This window comes from Emys orbicularis, chromosome 1, assembly GCF_028017835.1.
Source record: "Emys orbicularis isolate rEmyOrb1 chromosome 1, rEmyOrb1.hap1, whole genome shotgun sequence".
NCBI lineage: Eukaryota > Metazoa > Chordata > Testudines > Emydidae > Emys > Emys orbicularis.
Window position 1 is genome coordinate 336,312,108 of NC_088683.1, and position 26,775 is coordinate 336,338,882.

General features: G+C 41.2%; 1 protein-coding gene across 1 annotated transcript in view; it reads right to left on the reverse strand.

The window, feature by feature from the left end:
• Window positions 1-26,775, reverse strand: part of DYNC2H1 (dynein cytoplasmic 2 heavy chain 1) — a 370,096-nt gene that overhangs the window by 332,505 nt on the left and 10,816 nt on the right. The window contains exons 6-18 of the mRNA XM_065405465.1: window positions 23,315-23,547; window positions 22,853-22,987; window positions 22,646-22,759; window positions 22,345-22,456; window positions 22,019-22,143; window positions 12,004-12,179; window positions 10,191-10,386; window positions 9,504-9,599; window positions 5,943-6,095; window positions 5,728-5,826; window positions 2,028-2,167; window positions 1,713-1,941; window positions 921-1,048 (exon numbers count right to left, since the gene is read on the reverse strand). Coding sequence (XP_065261537.1) covers window positions 921-1,048; window positions 1,713-1,941; window positions 2,028-2,167; window positions 5,728-5,826; window positions 5,943-6,095; window positions 9,504-9,599; window positions 10,191-10,386; window positions 12,004-12,179; window positions 22,019-22,143; window positions 22,345-22,456; window positions 22,646-22,759; window positions 22,853-22,987; window positions 23,315-23,547 — 1,936 coding nt within the window. The remainder of the gene's footprint in view (window positions 1-920; window positions 1,049-1,712; window positions 1,942-2,027; window positions 2,168-5,727; window positions 5,827-5,942; window positions 6,096-9,503; window positions 9,600-10,190; window positions 10,387-12,003; window positions 12,180-22,018; window positions 22,144-22,344; window positions 22,457-22,645; window positions 22,760-22,852; window positions 22,988-23,314; window positions 23,548-26,775) is intronic.

Sequence of the window (26,775 nt, forward strand, 5' to 3'; positions counted from 1 at the left end):
CAATATGCTCATTATGATACATATTATATAATAAACTTTAAAAACTGTCAGTTCAGTACTTTATAAATTATCTTTAATATTTTCAGTTTAATATTTTACTCAGAAAATTGTTCATATAGAAGTGCACAAATAAATGTGGCTTAATGTGTGTATATGTAATTATGTTCAAATACTACAATCACTGTATATACAGTTTTACTGGAAGCAATTATAAGCTAAGACCCTGACCCTGCATGTACTTAACTTTACACATGAATAGTGTCACTACAGTCAAAGGATCTACTACACATGAATAAAGTAAAGTACATACTTAAGTACTGGCAGGTTTGGAGCTTTAGATCTTGATCCTGCAACAATATCTGCTAACCCAGACTTCTGCACTCTGGCAGTGCACTGACATCCATGTGGATGGGAATTCACAGGTACAAGGGTCCACACTGGCATATCTCAATGTGGGATCAAGGCCTCAGGGCCCAATCCTACAAATATTTAGGCATGAATTACTCATGAGCATAAGTGTTTGCAACATCAGGCCCTAAAGGTCCCAAGTACTTATTAACTGGAACAGTACTTAGTCAATTCAACTGTTAAGAGCTGCAAGCACTATGCCTAGTGTATGTGTTTGATCAGGCCTTAATCTATAAGGGCCTGACTCAATTCCCATGAAGTCAATGGGAGTCTTTCAATTGATTTCAATGGGAGTTGGATTGGACTCAAAGTCATAAAGTTCTGTAACACTAATCTGAAGAACGAGGAGTTAAAAAAAGTATTAAGGTACACAGACGTTAAAAAGCAGTGCTGAAATTCTGCCTGATTTTTTTCATATAGAATGTGTATTTCTATTACACTATTTACACTACAGTGATTGGCCAGTGAAAGCGTCCATTGTTCACACACAAAAATGTTTAGGTAAACTGTACCTTGGAAGGCGTTCCACTTCTTTCCCTTTCCCTTTTAATGCTTTAAAGTTTTTTTCCCAATCTTGTTCACTAGAAAGATGTTTTTCCACCAGAGTTTCCATATCTACTTGCCCAATTATAATCCATTCCTTTTCAATATTGTATTTGATTATGAAAAAAATAAGTAAAATGTTAAGATTATGAAGCATTACTTGACGTTAATATTAATAAAAAGAGTAATCTATTTTTATGTTCTTAATCTATCACCCTTTCAACTCAATCATTTTAACGATAATAACTGGAGGTTCTCTTCTTCACACAAAGGTATTTTACATTAGTCAGTGCTCAAATCAGAAGGCATAGACTGGTATAACATGGTCACACTTTTTAATGATACTGTAAAACAAACCTTGAACAAGGGGTGACGGTCTCTTACAATATTAAGATTTCAACGGGAACTACAAATATGCTTCAAGGTAGGCATGCGCTTAAGGGTTTTGTTGACTAGGGATGGACTTACTCATATGCTTAAAATTAAGCATATGTTAAGTGCTTTGCTAAATCAGGACCAGAATGTTCAGAGACCAGGGTGCTGGAACAATTTTTATATTGGGAGTGCTGAGAGCCATTGAACGACATTGTGAACCCTGTATATAATGGAAACTACTTCAAGCCAGGGGGTGCAGTTCCAGCACCTACGACAGAGACTAACAAAAATCAATGCTCCACTTCTTCTAAAATGATTCATCCCTAAAAATAATTGTAATTAGGCCTAAAACAAAAAGTCTGACTCAATCAAAATACCGTACAAACCTTAAATTGGTTTGAAACTTCTGCCAGTCTTCTGAACAAATCCTCTGCTTTATTGAAAGTAGTCAGAAATCCACGTGCATTTCTTTCAGTCATAATAGTGAAGATGGACTCCTCTTCTGTTTCACTCACTCCTCTAAACTGATTTGGAATGGAGATGAATCTCTTCATTTCTCTGTAGTATCTAGCTCGTACTTCTTCAAAAGGGGGTTTGAATTGTAATCTTCCTTGTCTAGAAAGTGAAACAAACCATATAAAAATTAATATTTTAGACAATTTCCAGCTACAATACTTTAACAGTAGGAAAAAATATCTTACTTATAAGTTAAATCAATATTTATTTCCGGTAGATTCTCATTGAGTGCCTCCAAACCCATTTGATATTGATGCTCCAGAGCTTTATAGAGTTGATGATTCCAGTGCTGTCTCCATGCTTTCATATCACGAGGAAGGAAACCCTAAAATGTAATAACATTTATTTAATTTACATATCTTTCCTCAGTGATGATCTTTACATATCTTTCCACATGATGAGACTGTGGAACTAGTGCCACAAGATGTCACTGAGCCCAGGAACTTAGTAAGATTCAAAGAGGGACTAGATGTTTATATGGATAATAAGAAAAAGTGTTATAACACTTAGTGCAACCAAAGAGTTATTAGGGATAAAAATATCTCATGTTTCAGGGCTTAAGACAAACTCTATTACATGTTAGGATGAGGTCTTTATGGAAGCAGATTGTCCCACATCTGTCTACTGTGGAGTGCCTGCACCTTCCTCTGAAGCATCTGGTACTGGCCACAGTTGGAGACAGGATACTGGACTAGATGAGCCAGGGGTCTGATCTGGTATGAAAATACCTATGTTCCTATGATTTAGAAGCCTATCTTTAGGTACCTGTTTTTGAAAATCCTGTGTGATTTGAAGAATTAGTATTACTTAATAAATACATTTTAGATCTTGTCTCTCAAAGCAAGGACATTAGTCACTGAAGACAGTCTCTACAGGATGAAAGCACATTAGCAGGAGTGATCAAAGAGAATTTTACTGGAATCTGTTGTATTGCACTGTGAGGAAGTCTACAGCTATAACATGTAGTTCAAAGTCAGTAAAAAGTTACTTTGTAAACCAATTACACTACTGCAGCAAATTTTCAAAGGACAAAAGGAATGATAAATTTCTTAACTGATCATTCTTTTTCTGTTAGCAGTTTCTCTCCTCATTCATCACAAATGGATTATTCCTCTCACCTGTGGAATTCAGACAGTCTAATGTTGTTGCTGGAGTCTCCAGGTCTGAGCCCAGCCCTTGAACTAAGGCCCCCAGAAGAGTTCTTCCAAAGCTCTAGAAACACTCCATCAATTAAGAAATCAATTTAAAATGGTATAAGGTAACCTTAAGGAGGCAATTGTGTTTAAGTCCCTCTTTAGAGAAAAATGTTCACATGTTACAAATTGCATTCTGGTCATCCCAGACTACCAGGGTGGGGTGAATGAGGAGAGTTGTTAACCGGAAGAACATTATCAGATAAGAAATTTCTCATTCTGCTGCATAGCTACTCTCCTCATACATAATAAATGGGAAGTAGTGAACAGTAATTCACAGAAGTGGAAGGAGAGAACAAAGCAGAATTGTAATTATTATTACAGCATAATAATAAGCAGAAATGGAAGTTCCCCCACATGATACAAAAGCTTTGTAATTTAAGGAATTATTTGCAGCACCTTTCTACTAAAGGATGGTTCTGCAGAGGAATGGAAACCCACTTTGCAAATCTTCCTTGGATGAGGCTCAGACTATTTCTTCTCACAATGCAATTAAGTACCTTGTAAAGGGAACCCCAATTCTCTCCATGAATGGTTTCCCAAATGCACAGCATGTCAACTGGTACAGGATTTTAACATCTTGCTTCCATAGAGGCCCTAAGACCCTGCCCTTTTGGATGGAATAAGATGAACAGGGGAAATTGGTGTGTATACTCTGTATGCTTTAAAGCTCTAGCAATTCCCATTTATGCCACAACCTTTCCAAGAGAGTGCCAACGTTTGGAACAAATGATGGGAAAACTATTTCCCAGGGATGGTGGAAAGAAGAATTTACCTTGGGCAGAAAGGTTTCTGGAGCGGTGAGACATTTTCTCATGACAACAGCAGTTTGGCTCTTGTATAGATAATTGAACTAATTTCAAAACCTGTCTTTTGGAGGTAATGGCAACTAAAAAGGCTGCCAAAGGCTTGTCTAATCTATCAATCTGATTAATTTTGACATGTGATACTCAGTTGGGGAGTCTGATATGCCTGTCACACCATGATCCTGTTATGATGTTTGGTTTTAGGACCCCCATTAAATATCCTGGAGGAACTCTAGTGCAGCTGGGGTCACTAGAACTTTCTGATTATTTTAATTATTTACTAGTATTATGGTAACATCTAGATGCCAGAACCCCATTGTGCACAACCATTTAAGGGTATAATCCCATAATTGCTGATGTCAATAGAAAAACTCCCATTGACTTAAATGGTATCTCAAAAGAGCATTCCTTGCTTTGGCTTATGTAATAGCAGTGTCACCAACTCATATTGTTAAAATATAGTACTGTGTAATTAGTACTTGGCAGGTAAGGAAGGAAAAAAAAAACCTCATCATTATTTAAAACAGTGGTCACCAACTGGTCGATTGTGATCGACTGGTCGATCCTGAAGGATCTCCCAGTCGATCACGATATCTGGCTGCGCAGTGGGGCTGCCGCTAAGACAGGCTCCTGGCCTGCCCCGGCCCCATGCCACTCCCAGAAGCAGTCAGCACGGCCCCACGGGGGGGAGGGGAGGAGAGGCAGGGGTCTCCCTCCGCACCTCCGCACACTGCTCCTACCTGTAAGCACCGCCCCCACAGCTCCCAGTGGCGGAGAATGGGAAGTAGTGGCGAATGGGAGCTGCGGGGGCATTGCTTGCAGAGAGGGGCAGCGCACGGATCCATGTACTGCCTGCCCACTCCCAGGGGCCGCAGGGGCGCGTTGGCGCTTTCCAGGAGTGGTGTGGGGCCAAGGTAGGCAGGGAGCCTGCCTTAGTGGCAACCACGCTGCACCACTGACTGGGAGCCGCTGGAGTAAGTGCTGCCCGGCGAGAGGCCACACCCCAACCCCCAGCCCTGAACCCTCTCCCAGAGCCAGCGTCCCGAACCCCCTCCTGCACCCTGAATCCCATCCTGCACCCCAGCCCTGAGCCCTTCCCGGAGCCAGCACCCCATATGCCTTCTTGCACCCCAATCCCCAGCCCTGACCCCTCTCCCAGAGCCAGCATCCCAAACTGCCTCCTGCACCCTAAGTCCCAGCCCTGAGCCCCCTCCCAGAGCCAGAATCCTAAATCAACTCTGTGCCCCCTCCCGGAGCCAGCACCCATACCCCCTCATGCACCCCAAGCCCCAGCCCTGATCCCACTCCCAGAGCCAGCACCCTGTACCCCCTCCTGCACCCCAACACTGCCCCACTCCGGAGCCCACTCCTGCACCCAAACTCCCTCCCGGAGCTTATACCCCTCACCCCCTCCTGCACCCCAACCCCCTGCCCCAGGCTCAGCCCAGAGCCCCCTCCCACACTACAAACCCCTCGGCCCCAACCCAGAGCCCACACCCCATCCCAAACCCCAAACCCCTACCCTAGCCCAGTGAAAGTGAATGAGGGTGGGGGAGAGCGAGTGACAGAGAAAGGGGGGGATGGAGTGAGTGGGGCGGGGCTTTGGGGAAGGGGCTGGGCCTCAGGGAAGGGGCGGAGTAGATCCTGGGTTGTCCTTAAATTCAAAAAGTGATCTTGGGTGTAAAAAGGTTGGAGACCACTGATTTAAAAATTAAATGCACGTCTAAATTTAAAGTCTACACATATATCCTATGCTGCCTTGGGATCATAGATTTTTGGAACAAAAGCTTTGTAGTTCACCTTTGCATTTTTATTATTAATTCTTCGTTACTGAAAATTCCATTTAAAATTACTTCATAGCCTACAATACAATAATGAAACCATGCCTGTGACTCAAGGCTGGCGAAACCAGTTCTAAGTTCCTGTAGTCCATCCTTCCAACGCTGCTGCTGCCGCAGTAGATCAATGTTCATGAGAACTACAACCTGTAAAAAAAAGAAGTTTAAATGTGCTAAATATTGTACTATTAATTTGTCATCAGTGAAAATGGAAGAAAGCACGGTCCAGAAAATGTTATTTCAGTTTTATTATTAAAACATACCTTTTCAATGAAGTTAGTATGCCACTTCCTTAGTTTTCTATTTTCAGTGGAAAGCCGTTCAGCAGCAGCTTGTAGTTTTTGAATATATGCTTCTAATTCTTTAGGGTTATCCCATGTTATTTGTGTCTTTCCCCCAGAGCCAGCTTTCGAATGCTGGGGGGGAAAAGAAAAAAGAAAATATTTTAAGGTTTAATGACAAATATAGAGCTAAATCATCAGTTTGCAATCTAGCCCATAGTAAGGGACAGCTTCAGAAGGAGATTGTGACTTTGAGTCAATCTCTCTCACTGTCTCCCTACAGCTCCAGGAAGGAGTATATTGTCGCAGCATATGCTCTGTAACACACCAGTATAACTAAACTAGTGAGTGGCTTAAGGGGGGAGGAATCAAGGCTCTGCCCACTCCCCAGCAGCCTGACAGAGATGGAGGACCTAGCCAATATGCACAGCCTGGAATGCCACAGAGATGCCACACATCCCCTCTGCTCCCTTGCATCTTTGCTCAGAGTAAACCATGAACTGAGCCACAACTACTTACTTCTCCAAATTTACACGTTCTCCATGAAAATAGTAACTGTCCAAAAGTACATTGTAAAAAATTATATTTTCAGACAATCTGACTTGCAGTTTACGTGGATGATGTAGGCATTTTTGTAGTTTTCCTTGTTTTTTGGAACATGTCTTGCTAAGGTTATATTTTAAAAATTATAGAAGAAGGGCCATGTTTGCATAAGATTTTGAATACATTCCTGACTTAAGAGATGCAGCACATGATCTGCAGCCCAGGGAAGGGGGGCCATAATGGCTTTAAGCCACCTTTGTGCCCTCCAATCCTGGGCCATTTTGGGGGCTGGAGAGACCTCCAGTGCAACCTATAGCTAGTCCTGGAAGACTGTCTAAGTTACAGCAGCCTCCCCAGACTGCCTTATGAGCCACAGTGGCCTCCAATCTCCTCAACACTTCATGCTGTGACCCCACCCCTGACATGTCCCTCCCGTCCCCAGCTTTGCCAGGGCTTGTGAGGGGTTCTCTGGAGGCAGCACTCCAGCTCCTTAATTAGATATGGGGCTCTTAGAGCCTCTTTGCAGCACTTAGGCCCTTTTCACAGCATAAAGGGGCCCAAGCAGAACAGAGGATCATACCAGACTATACCTAGGAAACAGTGAAACTCATGACGTACAAAATGCATGTCAATGAATAAAGTAAATAAACAGCAAAAATAGAGGAAAAAATTCTTCAGTCTTTCCCTTATAGTAATCTCAAGAGTTATCTATACCAGTGCTATGTTAAATAAATTCAGACAGTAGGGTAAAGTTTTAAAGTGATAATGTCCCTTTAAAGTAGGGAATGGGAAGGAAGAAAAGGAAAAAAAAATACATGAATGTCACCAATTTGTCACTTTCTAAAAATCTCTCTATATTTCAAACTCCTTAAAATAAGGTTCTAGTACATCCTTTATAAAATGGTGAGCTTCTTCTTAATCAACTGTAAACCAACACCTTGTTCACAAAACAAAAATATTTAAGTCTTTGACCATTAACCCACAGTAACAAATAGTATCCATAAGTGAAAAAAACAAATGCACATAGAGAATTTTTAATTTTTCATCTAAAATGATAAGCTGTTTATTTTCAAACAGTCCAAAATAGTCTCAGAAATAATAAACCTAAAGAGGGAGAGAATTCCAAAAGCCACATTTTTTGATGATCTACGTTTTTAGAGACATAAGAGCTAAACTATTCCTTTCAATTAATTTCATTTAAAGAATAAATAACACATATATGTATCATATGTACTAAATAGACAAAAACTGTTAAAGAAGAAAGGGGTTGCATTCTGCAATACTCCACAGAAGGTACAGGCTCACGTATCTCTCTATTCTCAAAAACAGCAAAAGGTTGAAAGACATGCACAAGATACATTTTACTTATTTTTATATGTGTAAAATATATACCACCCATTCTCTGGACATATGTTGATAAAAATTAAAATAATATACATGATTTGTCAAGACATAACAAATTACAATTTTACCCCAAGTTGGTCCTTATAGGCATCACCTGCAAGCCTCCCCACCACACACATACACACCAAGCAAAGGCCTCAGTAACTATGTGGACCTGACAAAATGCCCTAAAGGGAAACAAAATCAAGCTATTTTGCGCTTAGAGGAAGAGCACTCATGAGCCCTTCAAGAAGAGTAATCTGCCTCCAGCCCCAAAATGTTCAAATCTGAGGCCTGTCCTCAGTTGACCTCAATAGTCATAGTGATAAATAGAGAGCCTCTTGGAAAACTAGGACCCAAATCATATACTGTAGTGCTTTATAGTTCAATACCAATCTTGAATTGCACCTTGTCATAAACATACAGCTAAGGGTAGCATAAAATCCCTTTTACCCTGTAAAGGGTTAATTCCTCTTTTACCTGTAAAAGGTTAAGAAGCTCAGATAACCTGGTTGGCACCTGATCAAAAGGACCAATAAGGGGAGAAGATATTTTCAAATCTGTGGGGAAAGGTTTTTGTTTGTGTCTTTGTCAGCAAGGAACCAGGGCAGGAAAAATACATCTCCTTAAGCATATCTGGACTAAGCATCTTGTATTGCAGAAATAGTAAGTAATAGCAAAGAAATGTGTTAGATTATCTTTTGTTTTAGCTTGTGTATTTTCCCTGTGCTAAGAGGGAGGTTTATCCCTGCTTTTGTAACTTTAAAGTTTTGCCTAGAGGGGAAATCCTCTGTGTTTTTGAATCTTTTGTTATTCTGTAAAGTACTTACCATCCTGATTCTACAGAGGTGATTCTTTTACCTTTTCTTTCTTTATAATAAAGTCTGGTTTTTTTAGAATCTGGTTGGGTTTTAGTGTCCTAAAATCCAAGGGTCTGGTCTGTGCTCACCTTGTTACCTATCTGGTTGGTAGAGTATTCTCAAGCCTCCCCAGGAAAGGGGGTGAAGGGCTTGGGGGGATATTTTGGGGAAACAGGAAGTCCAAGTGGTCCTTTTCCTGAATCTTTGTCTAACTCACTTGGTGGCGGCAGCATACTGTTCAAGGACAAGGTGGAATTTGTGCCTTGGGAAAGTTTTAACCTAAGCTGGTAAAAATAAGCTTAGGGGGTCTTTCATGCGGGTCCCCCCCCCATCTGTACCCTAGAGTTTAGAGTGGGGAAGGAACCCTGACACACCTGAAAATAAATAGGAAACAAGTGAAAATTTCTGAGAACTACTGTAATATTTTTCATATCACCACCATTACTGAAGCACACAGCCACATTCTGCCCCATCTGTAGCTTCCAACTGGTCTTTAAGGGTGAAAAGCATATTAAAATAATCAAATATGGAGTTAAAAGAGGCATAAGTAACTGTGGAAAGAACCGTATCTGAAAGAAATGGTCATAATTGTCTAGCTAAATGCAGATGAAAGAGATGTTCTCGGTCAGTTATAAAATCTGTTCTGCAGAGATGTTCTGCAGTTATAAGATCAATAGGCTAATAAATATTCACAAAAAGATAACAGCACAGGAAATACATTGCCAAAGCTTAAAGCAACAAAGAAGGATTCCTTTACCTTAATTATCTGTTCAAATGCTAAGGCAGACTGTAACATCATTGGCTTCTGACTCTGAATCATTTGTTGATCAATTGAATTGTAAAAATGTGCCACCTATAAAACAGACAGGATTTACTATTACATATAAGCAGCATATTTCCATTTATATGCCAATAGTTTTTAATACTTGTAATATATTCCTGAGAGTATTGCCAATTCCAATATTTTCAAGACTTACATTTTATCAATATGATTGTTAATAAGATATTTAACGAGTATATATAATACGCCATTTTAGAACATGTGATCATGTCTCCCTTTAGTGGCTGGCCCTAGCAATTATAAGTTTGTACCTAAAGAGGTTATATTTACCTTAAGTGGAAAATTGCTAATGGCTCTCTTTATTGTAACATCTCATAGTCAATTTCAAAAACAGGTTAATTTTTAATACTGCACTAAACATTTGTGTGTGACTATTTCTTTATTTTTGTTCAGTTTTTAGGATTAAATTTATTTCCAATATTATCATCATTCAATGTTATTAAATTGTTCAAGAAACACATTGTAGCTTTAATAAAGATAAAGGTTTACAGCAGAAAGCTTATTAGCCTGATAATCATAATGACAATATAATGGTCTGGAAATACTCTACCATTAATGCATAGAAATCAGTACAGATAGTGGTTATGGTTTATTATCTCATACCTGCTTGAGGATAACTGCTTGCTTGCAGAATTTTTGTGCAGTGTTTGCAACTTGCTGTATTTTAGCAGGAATAACAAAGCCAAGTGCAGATAACTGACGCACTTCTCTTAGGAGAGTCACCAAACGATCTGAATAATGTATTTTTAATTCTCCATCACAATGATCCAGCTCCATAATAGGACTACTAGCTTGCATGCTAAACCAAAATTAATATTAAAAATTACCGAGTATGATTTGTCCAGGATCCTTTCCAAAATTCCAAAATACTGGATAACATTTACTTTTTTTCTGACTATTTTTTATTTTAAAGTTGTTCATTCTATGATTCTATGTGTTAATCCGGTAACCTCTATCCAAAACTTCTGAAGACTAGCAACAAGGGCAACACATAACAGAACTCCATTTTAACATTTGTTTTTACTCAGAAGATTGTCAGGCATGTTATAATACACTCTGTTTCTTTAGTTCCTGGCCAGGGCTACTCTGAGCACTCTTTGGATTTAGAACCATGCAAGGGACTTCCAGTCTGAATGTGACACTACCCCTCCACTCAACCATGTGAGATGGAGGAAGAGAGAAACACCAGGGCAGAGCCAGCCTGAGGGTCAGAGACTCGCACCAGCAGCAGATACAGAAACATTTGCATCAGACACAGCAACACTGATGGGGGAAGAAAAGATGAGATCTATTTTTCCCCAAAAAATCCCCTACACCTAGAACTGTGCAGAGAGGACTTCCCACCTCTAGGGACACAAGGGTTCCTCAGTCATTTTTGCTCATGGAAAGTCTATTATTCTATGAGAACCAGCCAAGGGGCATAGACTCAAGCTAGAAGAAGCATTTGCAGCATACTGTCAGACACATGTCATCAGACTATCTTCAGTTTTTGGATTTGATAATCTCACTCCTGTGCTAACTGGCTGTATGTATCGACCCTCTCCCAGCGCGCCTCAGGTCATTTCTCTTCAGCTTTATTCCTTTTGCCCTCCCTGCTCCCCTTCCTCCTTTTCCCACCCTCTTTCCTCTGCCTCATTACCCTTGCCACCCTCTCTTCAATGCCTGCTCTCTCGTTTTCGATTTAGCTAATCCTCTCACAACAAACCCATTTAAAAAAAAGCCTAACAAAAAGCAAAATCTTGTGAAGCTAAGAAACAAGATGTTTGCCAGGCATCACACTGTTCATTTGGCTTGTTTGTTGTAACTCTTCACTGTTGCCAACTCTCATGTGAAATGTGAGAATCTCATCTTTCATTTTTTTCAGATTAAGTTGGTAGCCCTCATGTTTACAGAGGAAAGCTTGAAAGAGTAATCCAAGTGTGTCTTAAGGGTTCAAAAAACAGAAGGTAAATAAAAAGAACTGCCCACCCCCACATTTTTTTAAATCTCATGATTTTAAAGATAATCTCATGAATGAGTATTTTAACTGCTTTCCTCAATCCATCTTCTGTCTGCCTTGTCTATCTAGATTGTGAGCTCTAAGGGACACTGATGACCTGTTATCCTATATTTGTCTAGCAGCTAGCACAATGGGACTCCAATCTCATTCAGTCTCTAAGAACTACTGTAATACAAATAACAAATAAAAAAAATAATAATAAAATATTCCCAAACGTATTTCATTTTGCTTTACCAATCAAGTCTGATACAATCCACAACAATGAAGTGGCTGTGAACTGCCTTATTTTATTTCTCTTATTTATTCTCTCTTCTACACCAGAGCTTCACTGTATAGGTCTTCATCAGCTCTTTTTAGATTACACTGTAATACAGACTTTGGTAATAGTTCTTACTGCATACAACATTTTATACTTACCAAAGTCCTGACCGGGGATTCGACAAACCTGACTGAATGTCCCTGGACCAACCATCAAATTGTTCTTGTTCGTAAACCTTAAACTGTTCTAAAAGATCATCTGCATTTTGACGGAATGTTTGAAATCCAGATAAGTCAGAAAGAAGAGCCTCTGCAATCTTGATGGCATCATCAACCTTAAACACAATCCCATTTGTCAACGATGAAAGGGGCATAACTTCTGGATTGTATTTTTATTTTAGAAATAATATACATCATAATCATAATAACTACAAAGATCATTATTTTCAAAACACAAAACATCTAAAGACAAATTGTTATAAGTTGAGTTCTCAAAGAAAGGGAACTTTTGGTAAAGCACATTGTTTTCAAGGAACATTTGTGTTCCCTCTTTAAGAGCCAGATATTATATGTCACAGTCCCTACACACAGGGTCCTTTTCACCCTTTACATTAGTTCTTTTTGAATCTAACATGAACATACTGTAGTCACTTACTCTAGAATAAACTCCAAACACTGACCATTAAAAACCAAACATTAAAAGATATCAACACTACATACAAAACTTCCATTTACCAATTTTAAAAAAGAGCACAGCTGCAGTTACCTAAAGACCTCAATGAACACTCCCAATCTTCAGGAACAGGATTTTGTCAAAATCAAGGGAACCTGCCAGTAGGCTTTGAAATCTGCACTACAGGCCCAAGCACAGAGCACAGTGAAGTGGTGCAGATGACGGACTGTAAGGAAGGTTAGTACAAGCCCTTTAATATTGGTGGAACATGGTGATCTACCCCTATTTGATTATCAGATCCAGCTAGGAAGGGGTGGGTGATTCCTATAAAGAACTGAGATGGCTTAGTCGGAGGGGAGCTTCAGGAAGGAAATTTGGTTCCTGGGGCTGGTCCTAGAACAGGCGGAATGAGACACAAGGGGAAAGGCCTTTGGGCTCCTGCAGCTTGTTTTGGTCAGGGGAATAAATGAAGGTAACAGAGTTCTTCAAGTGAACTCTGCATATTCACTCTCTGGGGACCTGCACCAACCCGTGCAGCAGGATGGTAGAAATTAGTAGCAATGACCGCTAGGTGACCATGCTCCCTCACGCTCCCTGTCTAGCGCTCAAGCGTGTTTTGAGCATATGAGTATAAAGAGGGTGGGCACTGTTACCACCTCAGTTTCTTCCACCACTAAAGCGGAAAACCACTGATATTTTAATTTGGACTCTGGAGGAGTGGAGAAGGTGGAGGGGCTATGAATATGCAGAGTCCATCTCAAAGAACTCTGGTTACAAATAGGTAACCTTCATTTCTTCTTTGAGTATTCTCTGCATATTCCCACTCTTGGGGTAGTTTGGCAAGCAGTACAGTAAATTGGATGGAGGGGTGCAGAGTTCTAATTAAACAAGGATTGGAGTAACGCTCTACCAAACTAGGCATCCAACTTGGATGCCATATCCAAAGTGCAAGGCTTCGCGAATGTGTGAATAGTAATCGACCTAGCAGCTTTGCATATCTCAAGGGAATGTGTTTATAAAAGCTGTAGATATAGCTACTACCCTAGTAGAATGAACTCTAAGCAGAGTAGGAATGGGAAGAGAAGCTCCTCAATCTATAAGACTCTTCAATGCACTGTCTAACCCACCTAGACAGGAACTGAGATGAAATGTCTTTCCCTTTGAGTTACCAGCATATGAAACAAATAACTTAGAAGACTTAAAACTCTTTGTTCTATCTAAGTAGTACGATAGTACTGTCTTGACATCCAACAAATGTAACCTGGCCTCCCTTTTAGATGAATGAGGCTTTGGAAAGAACACCAGTATATTAATAGTTTGATTTACCTGAATCTCAGAAACTATTTTAAGAAAAAAATTTAGGGTGTGGCCTAAGAACCACTGTGGCACACTGTACCTCATAATAACACCGTGTAACCCCCATATTCATTATTCATATGTGGTTGTGATATTTCATACAAAGCATGCCGTGTAAGGTATCATATGAAAGGTCATGATCTGATGAAACTGCTTGTTCTGTCTCAATATGCATATCATTAGTGTGTATAAAAAGTTATGAGATTGTGCTGTATGGTTGTTATTGAAATATGCTGAAGTTTGCTAGTGGCATGCAAAAGATCCCTGCCCAGGTGGGGTGCTGACCACACATTAATCAACTGTGTGACTCAACTATGCAAGCACCACACAAAGGGAACTGATCTTTCACTGTGACTTTTTCACTTTTCAGTGTGACTCAGCAAAGCCCACCAGGACATGCCTGGGCTAGTGTCTAGCGGTTAGGATTCCTGGTTTTCACCCAGGCGGCCGGGGTTCGACTCCCGGTGTGGGAAGCAGCCGCCTCTTTTATGGGGGAGGGATAGCTCAGTGGTTTGAGCATTGGCCTGCTAAACCAAGGGTTGTGAGTTCAATCCTTGAGGAGGCCACTTAGGGATCTGGGGCAAAATCAGTACTTGGTCCTGCTCGTGAAGGCAGGGGGCTGGACTTGATGACCTTTCAGAGACCCTTCAAGCTCTATGAGATAGGTATATCTCCATATTATGGGCCAAGCGTATAAAATAAAGGACAGTTAAAGCAGACAGGGCCCTTTCTCCTCTAACCACCTACACTGGAAACAACTGGGATGCCAAGAAGATTAAGATCATCTGAGGAGTCTTGTCCAGACTTCAGGAGGGAAGTCTGTGCATTAAGGACTATAACATCCAGTGGGGTGAGAATAGTGCCTGATTCAAATCCTGTTTAGTTTATAGAATATAGATTGGATGAACATTTTTATTTTCTTTGGTGATCATCTCTGTTCTTTTATGCCTATGACTTATAACCACTTAAAATCTATCTTTCTGTAGTAAATAAACCTGTTCTATATTTTACTTAAAACAGTATATCTTGTTGCTTGGATATATATCAGCTCAGGAACAAAAGCTGGTGCATGTCTTCTCCACATCGGGGGGGGGGTGGATTGAGTTACAAACTTACACTTCTCAGACTTCTGATCAAAGTAGGACAGTAGTACGGCTCTGGAGCCCTAAGCTGGGGAGCTGTGGGAAACTGGCTGGAGCCTCTCTGTTGCTGCTTCATGATAGCATTCAAATAACTCAGCTGGGTGTGTCCCTGCCTGTGGGTGTCTGTGTGAGTGCAGTACTTGGGAGAGGTTTGCAGCTTGTCACAACATATCAGTATGAGAGGGAGCCCAGGTTGGTAAGCCAGAGGTCTCAGCAGTATCCCAGTTCCAGATTGCACCACGGGGAACCCGTCACAACCATCTTGTCCTTACAAAAAGTACTAAAAGGGCGATCTATCACCAATGCATGTAGTTCACTAATTCTTCTGGCTGAAGTAACTGCTATTATAAAGGCCATCTTCACAGATAAATGGAACAAAGAGTAGCTCACTATAGGTTAAAATGGTTGTGACTAATTGCATCAAAACTAAATTCCGATTCCATGGAGGAACAGGGTTTCACACAGGGGGACACAGGTTCAACGTCCTTTCAAAAAGTTCTTAACCAGCATATACGTAAAAACAGATTTGACAATTACATGATTATAGTATGCTGCTCTGAGTCGGACTGCCCTCAGTTTTGAATACATTTATGTGCAACAGATTGTTTGTCGTTCCAAAGGCCTTGAATGTACAAATTGCAAAGATGTGCTCCCCACCGTGTACGTATTATTAAAAAAGGAGAAGGTGGGTTGAACAAAACTCCCTTGAGGACATTTTGAGGTTCCAGTCACCATCTTAGAGAGAGAAAAAACCTTCTTCAGAACAGAGAGTACTTTCTGCATACTGTTCATAATGGGTCTGAAATTCCTAAGTAGTCAGTGCTGAAGAGGTCTCATTCTGAGCCTGGCATATGGAGTCACATAGGTCATGGATGCCATTAGATAAACTACCTTTTCACGGGGATATTGAAGCATATGGTAGTTTTTAATTTTTAAAACCTCTTCCTTTTATGGAGTTGAGAATCACACCAATGAATGGAATCTTTTGTGACTGTGTGAGAAGAGACTCTTTTTAGTTTACGAGAAGACCAAAGGTTCCAAATAAAGAATGAGTGACCAAAATGGCTTTCTGTAATTCTTCTTTTGAGGGAGCCTTCAGAAGCCAATTGTCTCAGTACAGAAATACAAAAAATGCCTGTCTTCTCAGATATGCTGCAACCAGAGCCATGCATTTGGTAAAGACTTTGGGTGTGGTTGAAAGGCCAAACAGTAGGACTCTGTACTGGAAATGGTCTGAACCAACAGAAAAACAGAGATATTTTCAATGTGAGGGTCTTACTGAAAGATGAATCTTTGAGATTGAGATCACCAAACCAATTCAAAAGTGGACAGGGAATAATTAATGCCATACTCACCATCCTGAATTGAAACTTCCTGATGAACTTGTTTAAAGCTCTGAGGTCTAGAATTGGTCTGAGGCCTCCATTCTTTTTAGGGGGATTAGAAAATGCATGTCTGTGGAGAGTGATTGCTAAAACCACAGCTCTTAATGCGGTGTCAAAAACATCAAATGATGGCCTCAGGACATGTTTTGCCACATGTTGGCGTTTCATAATGAGAGCTGTTGTTAATCTCCTCTGGTCCTCTGGGAGGTTCTTGGTTAAGACAGATCTTCTCCCACAAGTGAAATTGATATCTGGCCATTACTGCTTGATAGCAACCATACGCATATTTAAAGAAAGCGATGAAAAAAATTCTTCTTAGAGAGTCCAACTTTTTTCCTTCTTTGTCATAAGGAGTCAAGTGCTGAAGACCTGACCTGGATCTTTGACCTGATGCTGCTACCACAAGAGAATTGGTTTGAGGGTGCACATGAAAACAGAAAAACCCTTCCAGTGGGATCTGATATAATTTATCTGCCGTTTTTTAAACTGATTGAAATGAAGATGGATTTGACCAAGAAGATTTTGCTGGTTGCCAGAGACCTTCCAATATAGGCAATGACGCCTTATTCTTTGCAATAGAACACAAAATATTGGATGTGTGGTGTGACGGGTTCGGTCACAGAGACCCCCTAGGGACTGTCACCTGATGTGCTGGAATTACCTCTAAGCCCATTTTCCACTGCCAGTTTGGGACTCCAGAACCCTGCCTTATTGAGCCAGACACGCTAGTCCGCTGCAACACAGACCCAGGTCTGGTCCACGCCCCTAAAGCTGCAGACGTTAACCAAAAACTGCTAAGCAAGTCACCTATCTCCAGCACCCAGACACCCAGTTCCCAATGGGATCCAAACCCCAAATAAATCTGTTTTACTCTGTATAAAGCTTATACAGGGTAAACTTATAAATTGTCCACGCTCTATAACACTGATAGAGAGATATGCACAGCTGTTCGCTCGCCCAGGTATTAATCACTTACTCTGGGTTCAATAATAAACAAAAGTGATTTTATTAAGAATAAAAACTAGGATTTAAGTGGTTTCAAGAAATAACAGACAGCACAAAATAAGTTACCAAGCAAAATAAAACAAAACACAAGTCTAAGCCTAATACATTAAGAAACTGTATACAGGTAAATCTCACCCTCAGAGATGTTCCAATATGCTTCTTTCACAGACTAGACTCCTTCCTACTCTGGGCCCAATCCTTTCCCCTGGTACAGTTCTTGTTAGTTCCAGCTCAGGTGGTAACTAGGGGATTTCTCATGACTGGAAGCCTCCTTTGTTCTGTTCCACCCCCTTTTATATCTTTGGCACAAGGCGGGAATCCTTTGTCTCTCTCTGGGTTCCCACCCTTCCTTCTAAATGGAAAAGCACCAGCTTTAAGATGGATTCCAGTATCATGTGACAGGTTCACATGTCCTGTGAGACTTCATTACTTACTCGCTGGCATCCACATATACAGGAAGGCTTACAAGTAAACAGAGCCATTTACAACCAATTGTCCTAGTTAATGGGAGCCATCAAGATTCCAAGCCACCATTAATGGTCCACACTTTGCATAGTTACAATAGGACTTCAGAGTAATACTTTATATTTCTAGCTGCAGATACAAGAATGATACATACATACAAATAGGATGAACACACTCAGTAGATTATAAGCTTTGTAATGATACCTTACAAGAGACCTTTTGCATAAAGCATATTCCAGTTACATTATATTCACATTCCAAGCATATTTTCATAAAGCATATGGAGTGCAACATCACATGTGGCTTCTTTCAAAGCTACTGATGTAATATTAAAGTTGATGCCAACCTATCCACTAGCTTATGAAACTGAACTGTGTCCTCAGAAGGAGAAAATGCTGTAGCTACATCCACATTTTCCATTTTTTGTTGTTGAAATTCCTGTAGAGGAAATGTTGTCTGATGCTCCTCCTCATTGTCTCCTGTGGTAAGGATAGGGAACATTCTCTAAGTGTCGGATCCTTACCCCTCAGATCCGCAACCCTCAGATCCGTCAGTTCCAGTGAAAGATGTAGTGGGTACGAAGATTCATGCTTCCTGGAGTGATAGTGGTAAGTAGAAGTTGGCCAATATGTCCCAGGCATCCAAGGCAGTATATGCCAATCCTGCCAGTCACCCCAATCCTATCTCACATACCTTGTTTGGAACACAGGGTGCCATGGAGGGAAATTCTCGTCTGTAAATGGTCAGATCATAGTCTTGCTTGTTGGATCCAGCCCTATATCTGATTGCAGATCCTATCCCAGATCCAATACTGAAGCCCCGCAGGTGAAATGACCTCTGTGGGGATCTGGGTCATGTAGCATGGTGACAAATCTCTTCTTAAAGTTGGAATCTTAGGTGGTGGAAGAGACACTGGAATATCTCCATGTTTGGTGTCCCATATCAGTCTTTTATCACAAGAACCATGAGAAATAGCCAGATCCGTTAGTAGATGTGAATCTGTACCGTGACAGTTAAAGTATGCTGCTGAGCTGATGTGTTCAGATCTGATGACCTTTCCTTCAGATCCGTATTTCTAGAATGGATCTACAGATCTACTATCCTTTGGTCTCAGATTCGTATGTGAACAGTCTGATGAACTACCAGGGATATGTTTTAATTTAGCTTTCCGTTTCCTCTGAAACGAGGCAGCCAGTTCCAATAAGTTATTTGGACCCTTAGGATGACTGTCCGAAACGGGTTCCACAATTAATAATAAATGTATTAATTTTGGAGTCAGATCCAAAGGCTTAGGAACTGTCAGATCCACCAATCTGGAACTGGAGCTCAGTGCCAAGGTGGAAGACTTCACTGTTGCAATTTTCTTGGATCTAGATGTACTCAGAGCTGATTCAGGCCTCCTATCCTTATTTTCAGGTCCTTCAGAGTTCTCAGATCCTAGAGGCTTGACAGACAAAACCTCCTGTAATAAAAGGGCCTGAACAGTGCTTAATTTGTGCCAGGGATTGCCAGGGCTGAGCCCTGGCACCACTAGGCTTGAGGGTTCATAGCCCCAGCACCTCTGGACTTGCCGCATCAGTTATGAATGTAAAAAAATCACTTGAGCCACAGCACCTCTTTCATTAAAAATTAAGCACTGAAGTCTATTTTGTCTTTCCTTCTGGGCCCAAGGTGTGAAAGTATTACAGGCAGCACAACATGCTGGTGAAAGGTTCTCCCCCAAACACTTTAGACACTGAATATGTATGTCAAATGCAAAGCGGATTGCTGGGAAAGATGTGCACCACCTGAACCCATGTTTCTTCATACTGGGATCATCCATACTGAACTATAAAACTATACCTTAAAACTATGATGTAATCTAAATCTGGCCTAATTTATCCTAAAACTAAGTATAGACTACTAACTATAAAAACTATTAACTACTAACAGCAATGAACTAATATGAAGGCACTATCAATCAATACATCTTTGAGATCCAATGGTTGATATCCTTTCGCTGCTGCTGTTGGAAAGAACTGAGGCTGCAGTGGCACCACAGCTCCTATATATTCATGCTCTTAGAACGCCCTCAAGTGCCAAACAGGGAGCATGGGCACCTGACCAGCACTGCTACTAGAAGCTTCTACCATCTTGCTGCACTAATCAGCAAAAGTCCCAGGAATGGCACTATGCAGAGGACACTTGAAAAATTGTAACAGAGAGTCCTGTGGCACCTTTAAGACTAACAGATGTATTGGAGCATAAGCTTTCGTGGGTGAATGCCCACTTCGTCGGATGTATTGGAGCATAAGCTTTCGTGGGTGAATGCCCACTTCGTCGGATGTATTGGAGCATAAGCTTTCATGGGTGAATGCCCACTTTGTCGGATGCATGCATCCGACGAAGTGGGCATTCACCCACGAAAGCTTATGCTCCAATACATCTGTTAGTCTTAAAGGTGCCACAGGACTCTCTGTTGCTTTTTACAGATCCAGACTAACACGGCTACCCCTCTGATACTTGAAAAATTGTGTGTAACTTCGCAAGTTTTTTTTATTTGAAGAATAAAACTGCCCTGAAGGAAGGACCTGAATAGACTTTTGGGTGTGGCATGAGTCCTTCTTGGGTTGGGGGAGACAGGCCAGCAGTTCTACAACTGGATAGTCCAAAAAGCTATCTAGCATCCTCTTTACTGTGCTTTTTGGTTAGAATAGAACACAGCCTCTTTGAAGCCAGCTGGTGCCTTGTTAGTTAGTGTGCCCTGGACTTGGGGGACCTGGAGCACAAAGAAGATTACAATACAATCACGGAGGACATTACAAAGCTTTGGTTAATCTGAATTTGGTAAATCAGTATAAATTCTCTCTCTCAAGATAATTATGTTGATAGATTCACCTCAGTAAGCCAGAATGAGGTCTCTATTATACAGTCAAATATATTAGGAAGCAGTGTTTCTCCCAGGATCTTAAGAAAACGAGAAGATGAATTTCAACTGAGTGTCAAAAGCATAAGGAAATATTCAGAGGGTCTGAACACTTTTTTCCATCACTTTTAAAAATACCTTTTTATGGCATGTATGTTTAAAAATGTGCCTATTCTCATAACTCTGTCACAAACTGCAATTTAAGTAAAAAGTTTAAAATACTAACATGCCTCTGGCGTTTTTAGAAGGAAAGCAGAGCAAGTAAGCCTTTCTCAAAAACCAAAAGTATGCCATTGGCACAAACATAAGTGTATGTATAAAGAAGTGATGGTGCATATGTTATAGCAGATGCTACCTTCTGAGTTGGATTTTAGAATGTCTCAAAACTTTAAATGTTTCCTCTAAAGTCAAATTCATCAGGACATGTGAATCTAGTGTATGAATCTGTACAAATCTTTCCATTCAATTAATTCATTTCTACCTGCCTTTTCCTTATTCCACACACTTAAATATGTTACATACTGAACACCTCACATGCATTTCTTTAATCTCAGAAACCCATTTATATAACAAATTATAAATGTGATGATAGCAAGGCACAGATATTGTTTGATATTATTGTTTGAATACAAACTAATCAAAGGCAGGGAATTATAACTGAGCAAATACCTTTAACCCATCCTGTTGTGAAACAGAAAACACTAATGTACAGCACCCTGACTTTACTACAAAGAACCAACAATTCTGCTTTTTAATATGATACTGGGAACCCCTTGCTTGCACTGGTGGGCACTTACTCACATGAGAAATACCACTGATTTCTGAAGGACTACTCATGAGTTACTACTCGCTACTGAGAGTAAGTGGGTCACAATCTGGCTCATTGTAAGCCTTTTATGGGAACCACATGTGCATACTTGAGGAAGCAATCTAAGCCAGAGTGTCTACCACCACTGTAGAATTCTAGTCTTTCCCAGTTTTTGTAATACTCTAAAATATTTTTTAATAAACCTTGTTTAACATAAGAAGTTTTTCAATGTATTATTTATCCAAGAGATAATTTTTGCATGTTGAATAAATGAAAAACTATTTAGCAAGAGTCCTACTGAAGAGGAGCTTTGAACCTTTAACTCCAGTGAAGTCAACAAGTGTTCCAGATGTTGAGTACCTTTGAGGTCTTTTATGCCACATTTTTTAGTTGGAAGTCAGTATGCAGTGTCTCAACAAGAATTTAAACTATTACCTTCAACTGCAGTTGCCGCACCCAAACAATATTATTGACAACTTCAGAAAGATTTTTGCCTGAAAGTGGCCCAGATACATCACCAGGAACACCATGGCATCGAGCTTCAAAGTCTGTTCGAAAATCTGTATCAAACAAACTGTTCATGTTAGACCCACAAAGCAACAGAACCAGTTAGCAATAAAGAATTATAGCTACAAACAACATACTAGACTTTTTTTAAAAAAATGTGTTGCAAAATACTACTCCCAAAAGAAAAAAGACAAAGTAGAGAACAATTAAAACATTTCCAAATTGATTTTGAATTGTCTATAATACACTTTTACCTTTGACAGAGTCCTGAAGTCTTGCTAGCAAAGTTTCCCTTTCCAAAAGCAACTCTTTGCTAATGCTTGTGCGTTTTACCAGTTCCTTATATTTCTGAAATGCTTGAAACAGCTAGCATAAGAAATAATGTAAAGAAAAAAGATTATTTCTACTCAATAAAATGAAACACATTCTTAGGCACCACTGTTCATAAATCCTATATGTGATCATAAATAACTATTTCTTTGTCTTAAAATAACTATTTGAGAATTCTGCAACCTTATACATAGTAAAGCCTTTGTGATATAAAAATATTTTTACCTGTTGCGGACTGTCTTGAATTTCTGAAATAAATGTTTTCAATTTGCTTGCTATTTTCTGTTCCACTGGTGCAACAATTCTCTCATATTGAGACACTGCAGCTCTCCATAAAGGCTGGAGATAATGAACAGCTGTGTTAGTTTGAGATATGTTAATACTCACAATAAAGTCACAGAAATTATGTATAGAAAAAAAAAATAATTATACCTCTGTGTAGGGGTTATAGTGCACAGGATTCAGGCCAGCAAAGGGTTCAAACACCTGAGCAAGGTGCAATGTTTGTTGTTCCCCCACTGGTAAAAAATATGCAAGTTTTTCATGAAGTGTTCTAATAGTCAGCACCTAAAACAAAAAAGTAATATTTTATTTATTGTAATGGGATTTTTATGTGTCCATTATTATGATGCCTGGGCACATAACTTACATTAAAAGCAAGAAATGCAATACACAGCACAAACTCCCTCATCTGTACCATACCACCCCATCACAAATAATACTTCCCTAGCAATGAGCTAAAGTCAAGTAAACATTGAACCCAAATATGTGTATTAAGCCATGCTCTGATTATAAAAATGATGGGAAAATATTACACAGTTTTATTTACAACTAAAAAAATCCTCTGTAGTTTTGTTTCCAACAAAAACAAATCAAAATTCACCAAACGAATACCTCATCAAGACGTTTTCCAAGTTTGTCTAATGATTCAGGAACATATTTCTCACTTTTCCATAGATGTGGTGTATATCGTTGCCATAGTTGTCCAGTTAGGTGATCACAGGCAGCTACCCACTGTTCACAAATCATGATACCAGTCTTCAGATTTTCTTTCACAATGTGAAAAGCATCCTCCCACAGATTCAAAGTTCCCATTTTTTTCTGAACAAACCTACCAAGAGAGCCACCTAAAACAGCACAAAAACATACACAGACCCAAATATAACAAGTATGTTTAAAATCCTTTCTTTATATTCCACAGCACTGTGCATTTACATTTTTAAAAGCTATTGAAGAGATATTTTGATACTAAATGCAAATCTCATAAACAAACAACTATTCACTTAGGGCCTGATTCTGCAATCCTTTGCTCACGAGTAAGAGCTACAGAACTGGAATCCTTAATAAATTAAATTATATACATACTGTGTAAGACAACATATTTAAAAATAAAAGTCTTAACGCACAGTTGCATGTGTTATGAGCATGCTGAGGACAATGCAGAGCTTTCCATCCTCTCCATGGCCTATGAAGGGAGGAATGAAATGAGGATTCATAGGCCTGGTCTACACTAGGCTTTTATGTCGAATTTAGCGCCGTTACATCGAATTAACCCTGCACCCGTCCACACCACGAAGCTATTTAGTTTGACATAGAGCTCTCTTAAATTCGACTTCTGTACTCCTCCCCAACGAGAGGAGTAGCGCTAAATTCGAAATGGCCATATCGAATTAGGCTAGGTGTGGATGGAAATCGACGGTAATAGCTCCGGGAGCTATCCCACAGTGCACCACTCTGTTGACGCTCTGGACAGCAGTCCGAGCTCGGATGCTCTGATCAGCCACACAGGAAAAGCCCCGGGAAAATTTGAATTCCTTTTCCTGTCTGGGCAGTTTGAATCTCATTCCCTGTTTGGACAGCGTGGCGAGCTCAGCAGCACTGGCAACGATGCAGAGCTCTCCAGCAGAGATGGCCGTGCAATCCCAGAATAGAAAGAGGGCCCCAGCATGGACTGATCGGGAAGTCTTGGATCTCATCGCTGTGTGGGGCGATGAGTCCGTGCTTTCCGAGCTGCGCTCCAAAAGACGGAATGCAAAGATCTACGAGAAGATCTCTAAAGCCATGGCAGAGAGAGGATACAGCCGGGATGCAACGCAGTGCCGCGTGAAAATCAAGGAGCTGAGACAAGGCTACCAGAAGACCAAAGAGGCAAACGGACGCTCCGGATCCCAGCCCCACAGATCCCGTTTCTACGAAGCACTGCATTCCATCCTAGGTGCGGCCGCCACCACTACCCCACCACTGACCGTGGACTCTGAGGATGGGATATTGTCCGCGGCCGGTTCCTCGTCCGAAATGTTAGCGGACGGGGAAGATGAGGAAGGAGATGAGGAGGACGAGGCAGTCGACAGCGCTTGCACTGCTGATTTCCCCGACAGCCAGGAGCTCTTCATCACCCTTACCGAGATCCCCTACCAACCGTCCCCATCCGTTACCCCGGACACCGAATCAGGGGAAGGATCAAGCAGTAAGTGTTTTAAACATCTAAATCTTTATTTTTAACATAACTGGAATATTTATATTATTAACAGTGGGTTTCTCATTAAGTCATTTAAACATATAAACTTTTATTTTTAACACAACAGGAATATTTATAATATCAACAATTGTTTGTTCATGATTTCTTTGCCTTAGGCAACTATTTAGTCCCAGCTATGTAAAAAAAATCAAATAATGTCCGGATTTTCATGATTAGGCTGCACAAGACGCTCCACTCTGTAGTCCCTCCCAGTACAGCTACACCAAGATACGGTCTATATGTCCGGGAATGGACACGAAATCCTCATGGGAGATCTCAGCATAGCTCTCCTGGAGGTAGTGCTCAAGTCTGTGCATCAGGTTCCTTGGCAGGGCGATCTTATTAGGTCCACCATGGTACGACACGTTTCCATGCCATGACTCTATCAAGTAGTCTGGGATCATAGCACGGCAGAGCATGGCGGCATACGGCCCTGGTTTCTGCATGCTCTCCCGAAGCATCCGTTCCCTGTCGCTCTCCGAGATCCTCATCAGCGTGATGTCGCACATGACGCCCTGCTTTGAATTAGGGAGGGGAATGTTAGTATTGTGACTGCTTTACAGCCACGCGGTGGAGGCGGCAGAGGGGCAGCATACAGGGATCTTTCCCTGGGACAGCCGCGAGGTGGTGGGACAGGGGCAGAGCTCATGCTTTCCTGATTGCTGCCAGCAGAGACTGGCATTGCTTTCAATGCGAAAGGAGCCCAGTGCTACTATTAAAGTTTTAAGCAGCCACAAGTCTACGGCTTACCATGTTTGCCTGCTACAAAAGTTCAGGTGTCCTGCCCCGCTTCTCAGATCGCAACTGCAAGACCCCAGGCACTGAAGGCGAGGGCCGAAAATTCGACCTTGTCCTGAGTGCGCATGTGAGAGGTGCAGTGCATGGTCTTGTTCACAACTTCATTTATCTGTCTCAGAAATTCACTCCCTTTTTCCCATTCCCACAGACACATCTGCGACTGTCTCCCAACCCAGCCTGGCATCACACTCCCAGAGGCTAGCGCAGATTAGGAGGAGGAAGAAGAAGACGCGTGAGGACATGTTCTCAGAACTAATGGACTGCTCCAGAGCCCAGGCAGCCCAGCAGACACAGTGGAGGGAGAACATGTCCCAAATGCACCGAGCAATCATGGAACGGGAGGAGAGGTGGCGTCAGGAAGACCAGCAGGCGACTCAAACGCTGCTTGGACTAATGAGGGAGCAAACGGACACGCTCCGGCGCCTTGTGGATGTTCTGCAAGACCGGAGGCAGGAGGACAGAGCCCCGCTGCAGTCTATCTCTAACCGCCCTCCCCCGCCACAAAGTCCCACACCCCCCTCACCCAAAGTCCAAAGAAGGAGGGGCGGCAAGGGCCGTTAAAACTTTCAGTCAACCACTGCAGACTGCTCTAGCACTAGAAGGCTCTCGTTCCCCAATGTTTGAAAAGTCCTTTCCTACCCACCTCACACAAGCCCCCGTCCAAGTTTCACCCCCCCCCCCCCCCGTTTCATGTGTGGTTCATAATAAACTATTCGTTTCTGTTAATTACTGTTTCCAAGATTTTCTTTTGGAGGAGACTCTGTCTGAAGGGGGGGAAGGGGTTTGGTAATTGGACAGGACAGTCACCTTTAGCAGGGTACAGAGGCGGGGGCAGGTCCAGCATCAGGACACATACACAGTGCAGTCACCAGTTACCCTGGTCAGTATGGGAGGTGGTTTTCATGTTCTGGGGGCGGGGGTTGGATCTGTGACTTTGTGGCGGGGGAGGGCAGTTACAGATCTTATGCCGCGGTCCTTATCCTGGATCACAGAGCCACGCAGCAGGGGGTCTGTAACCCTCCGCCCCCTGCCAGAAAGT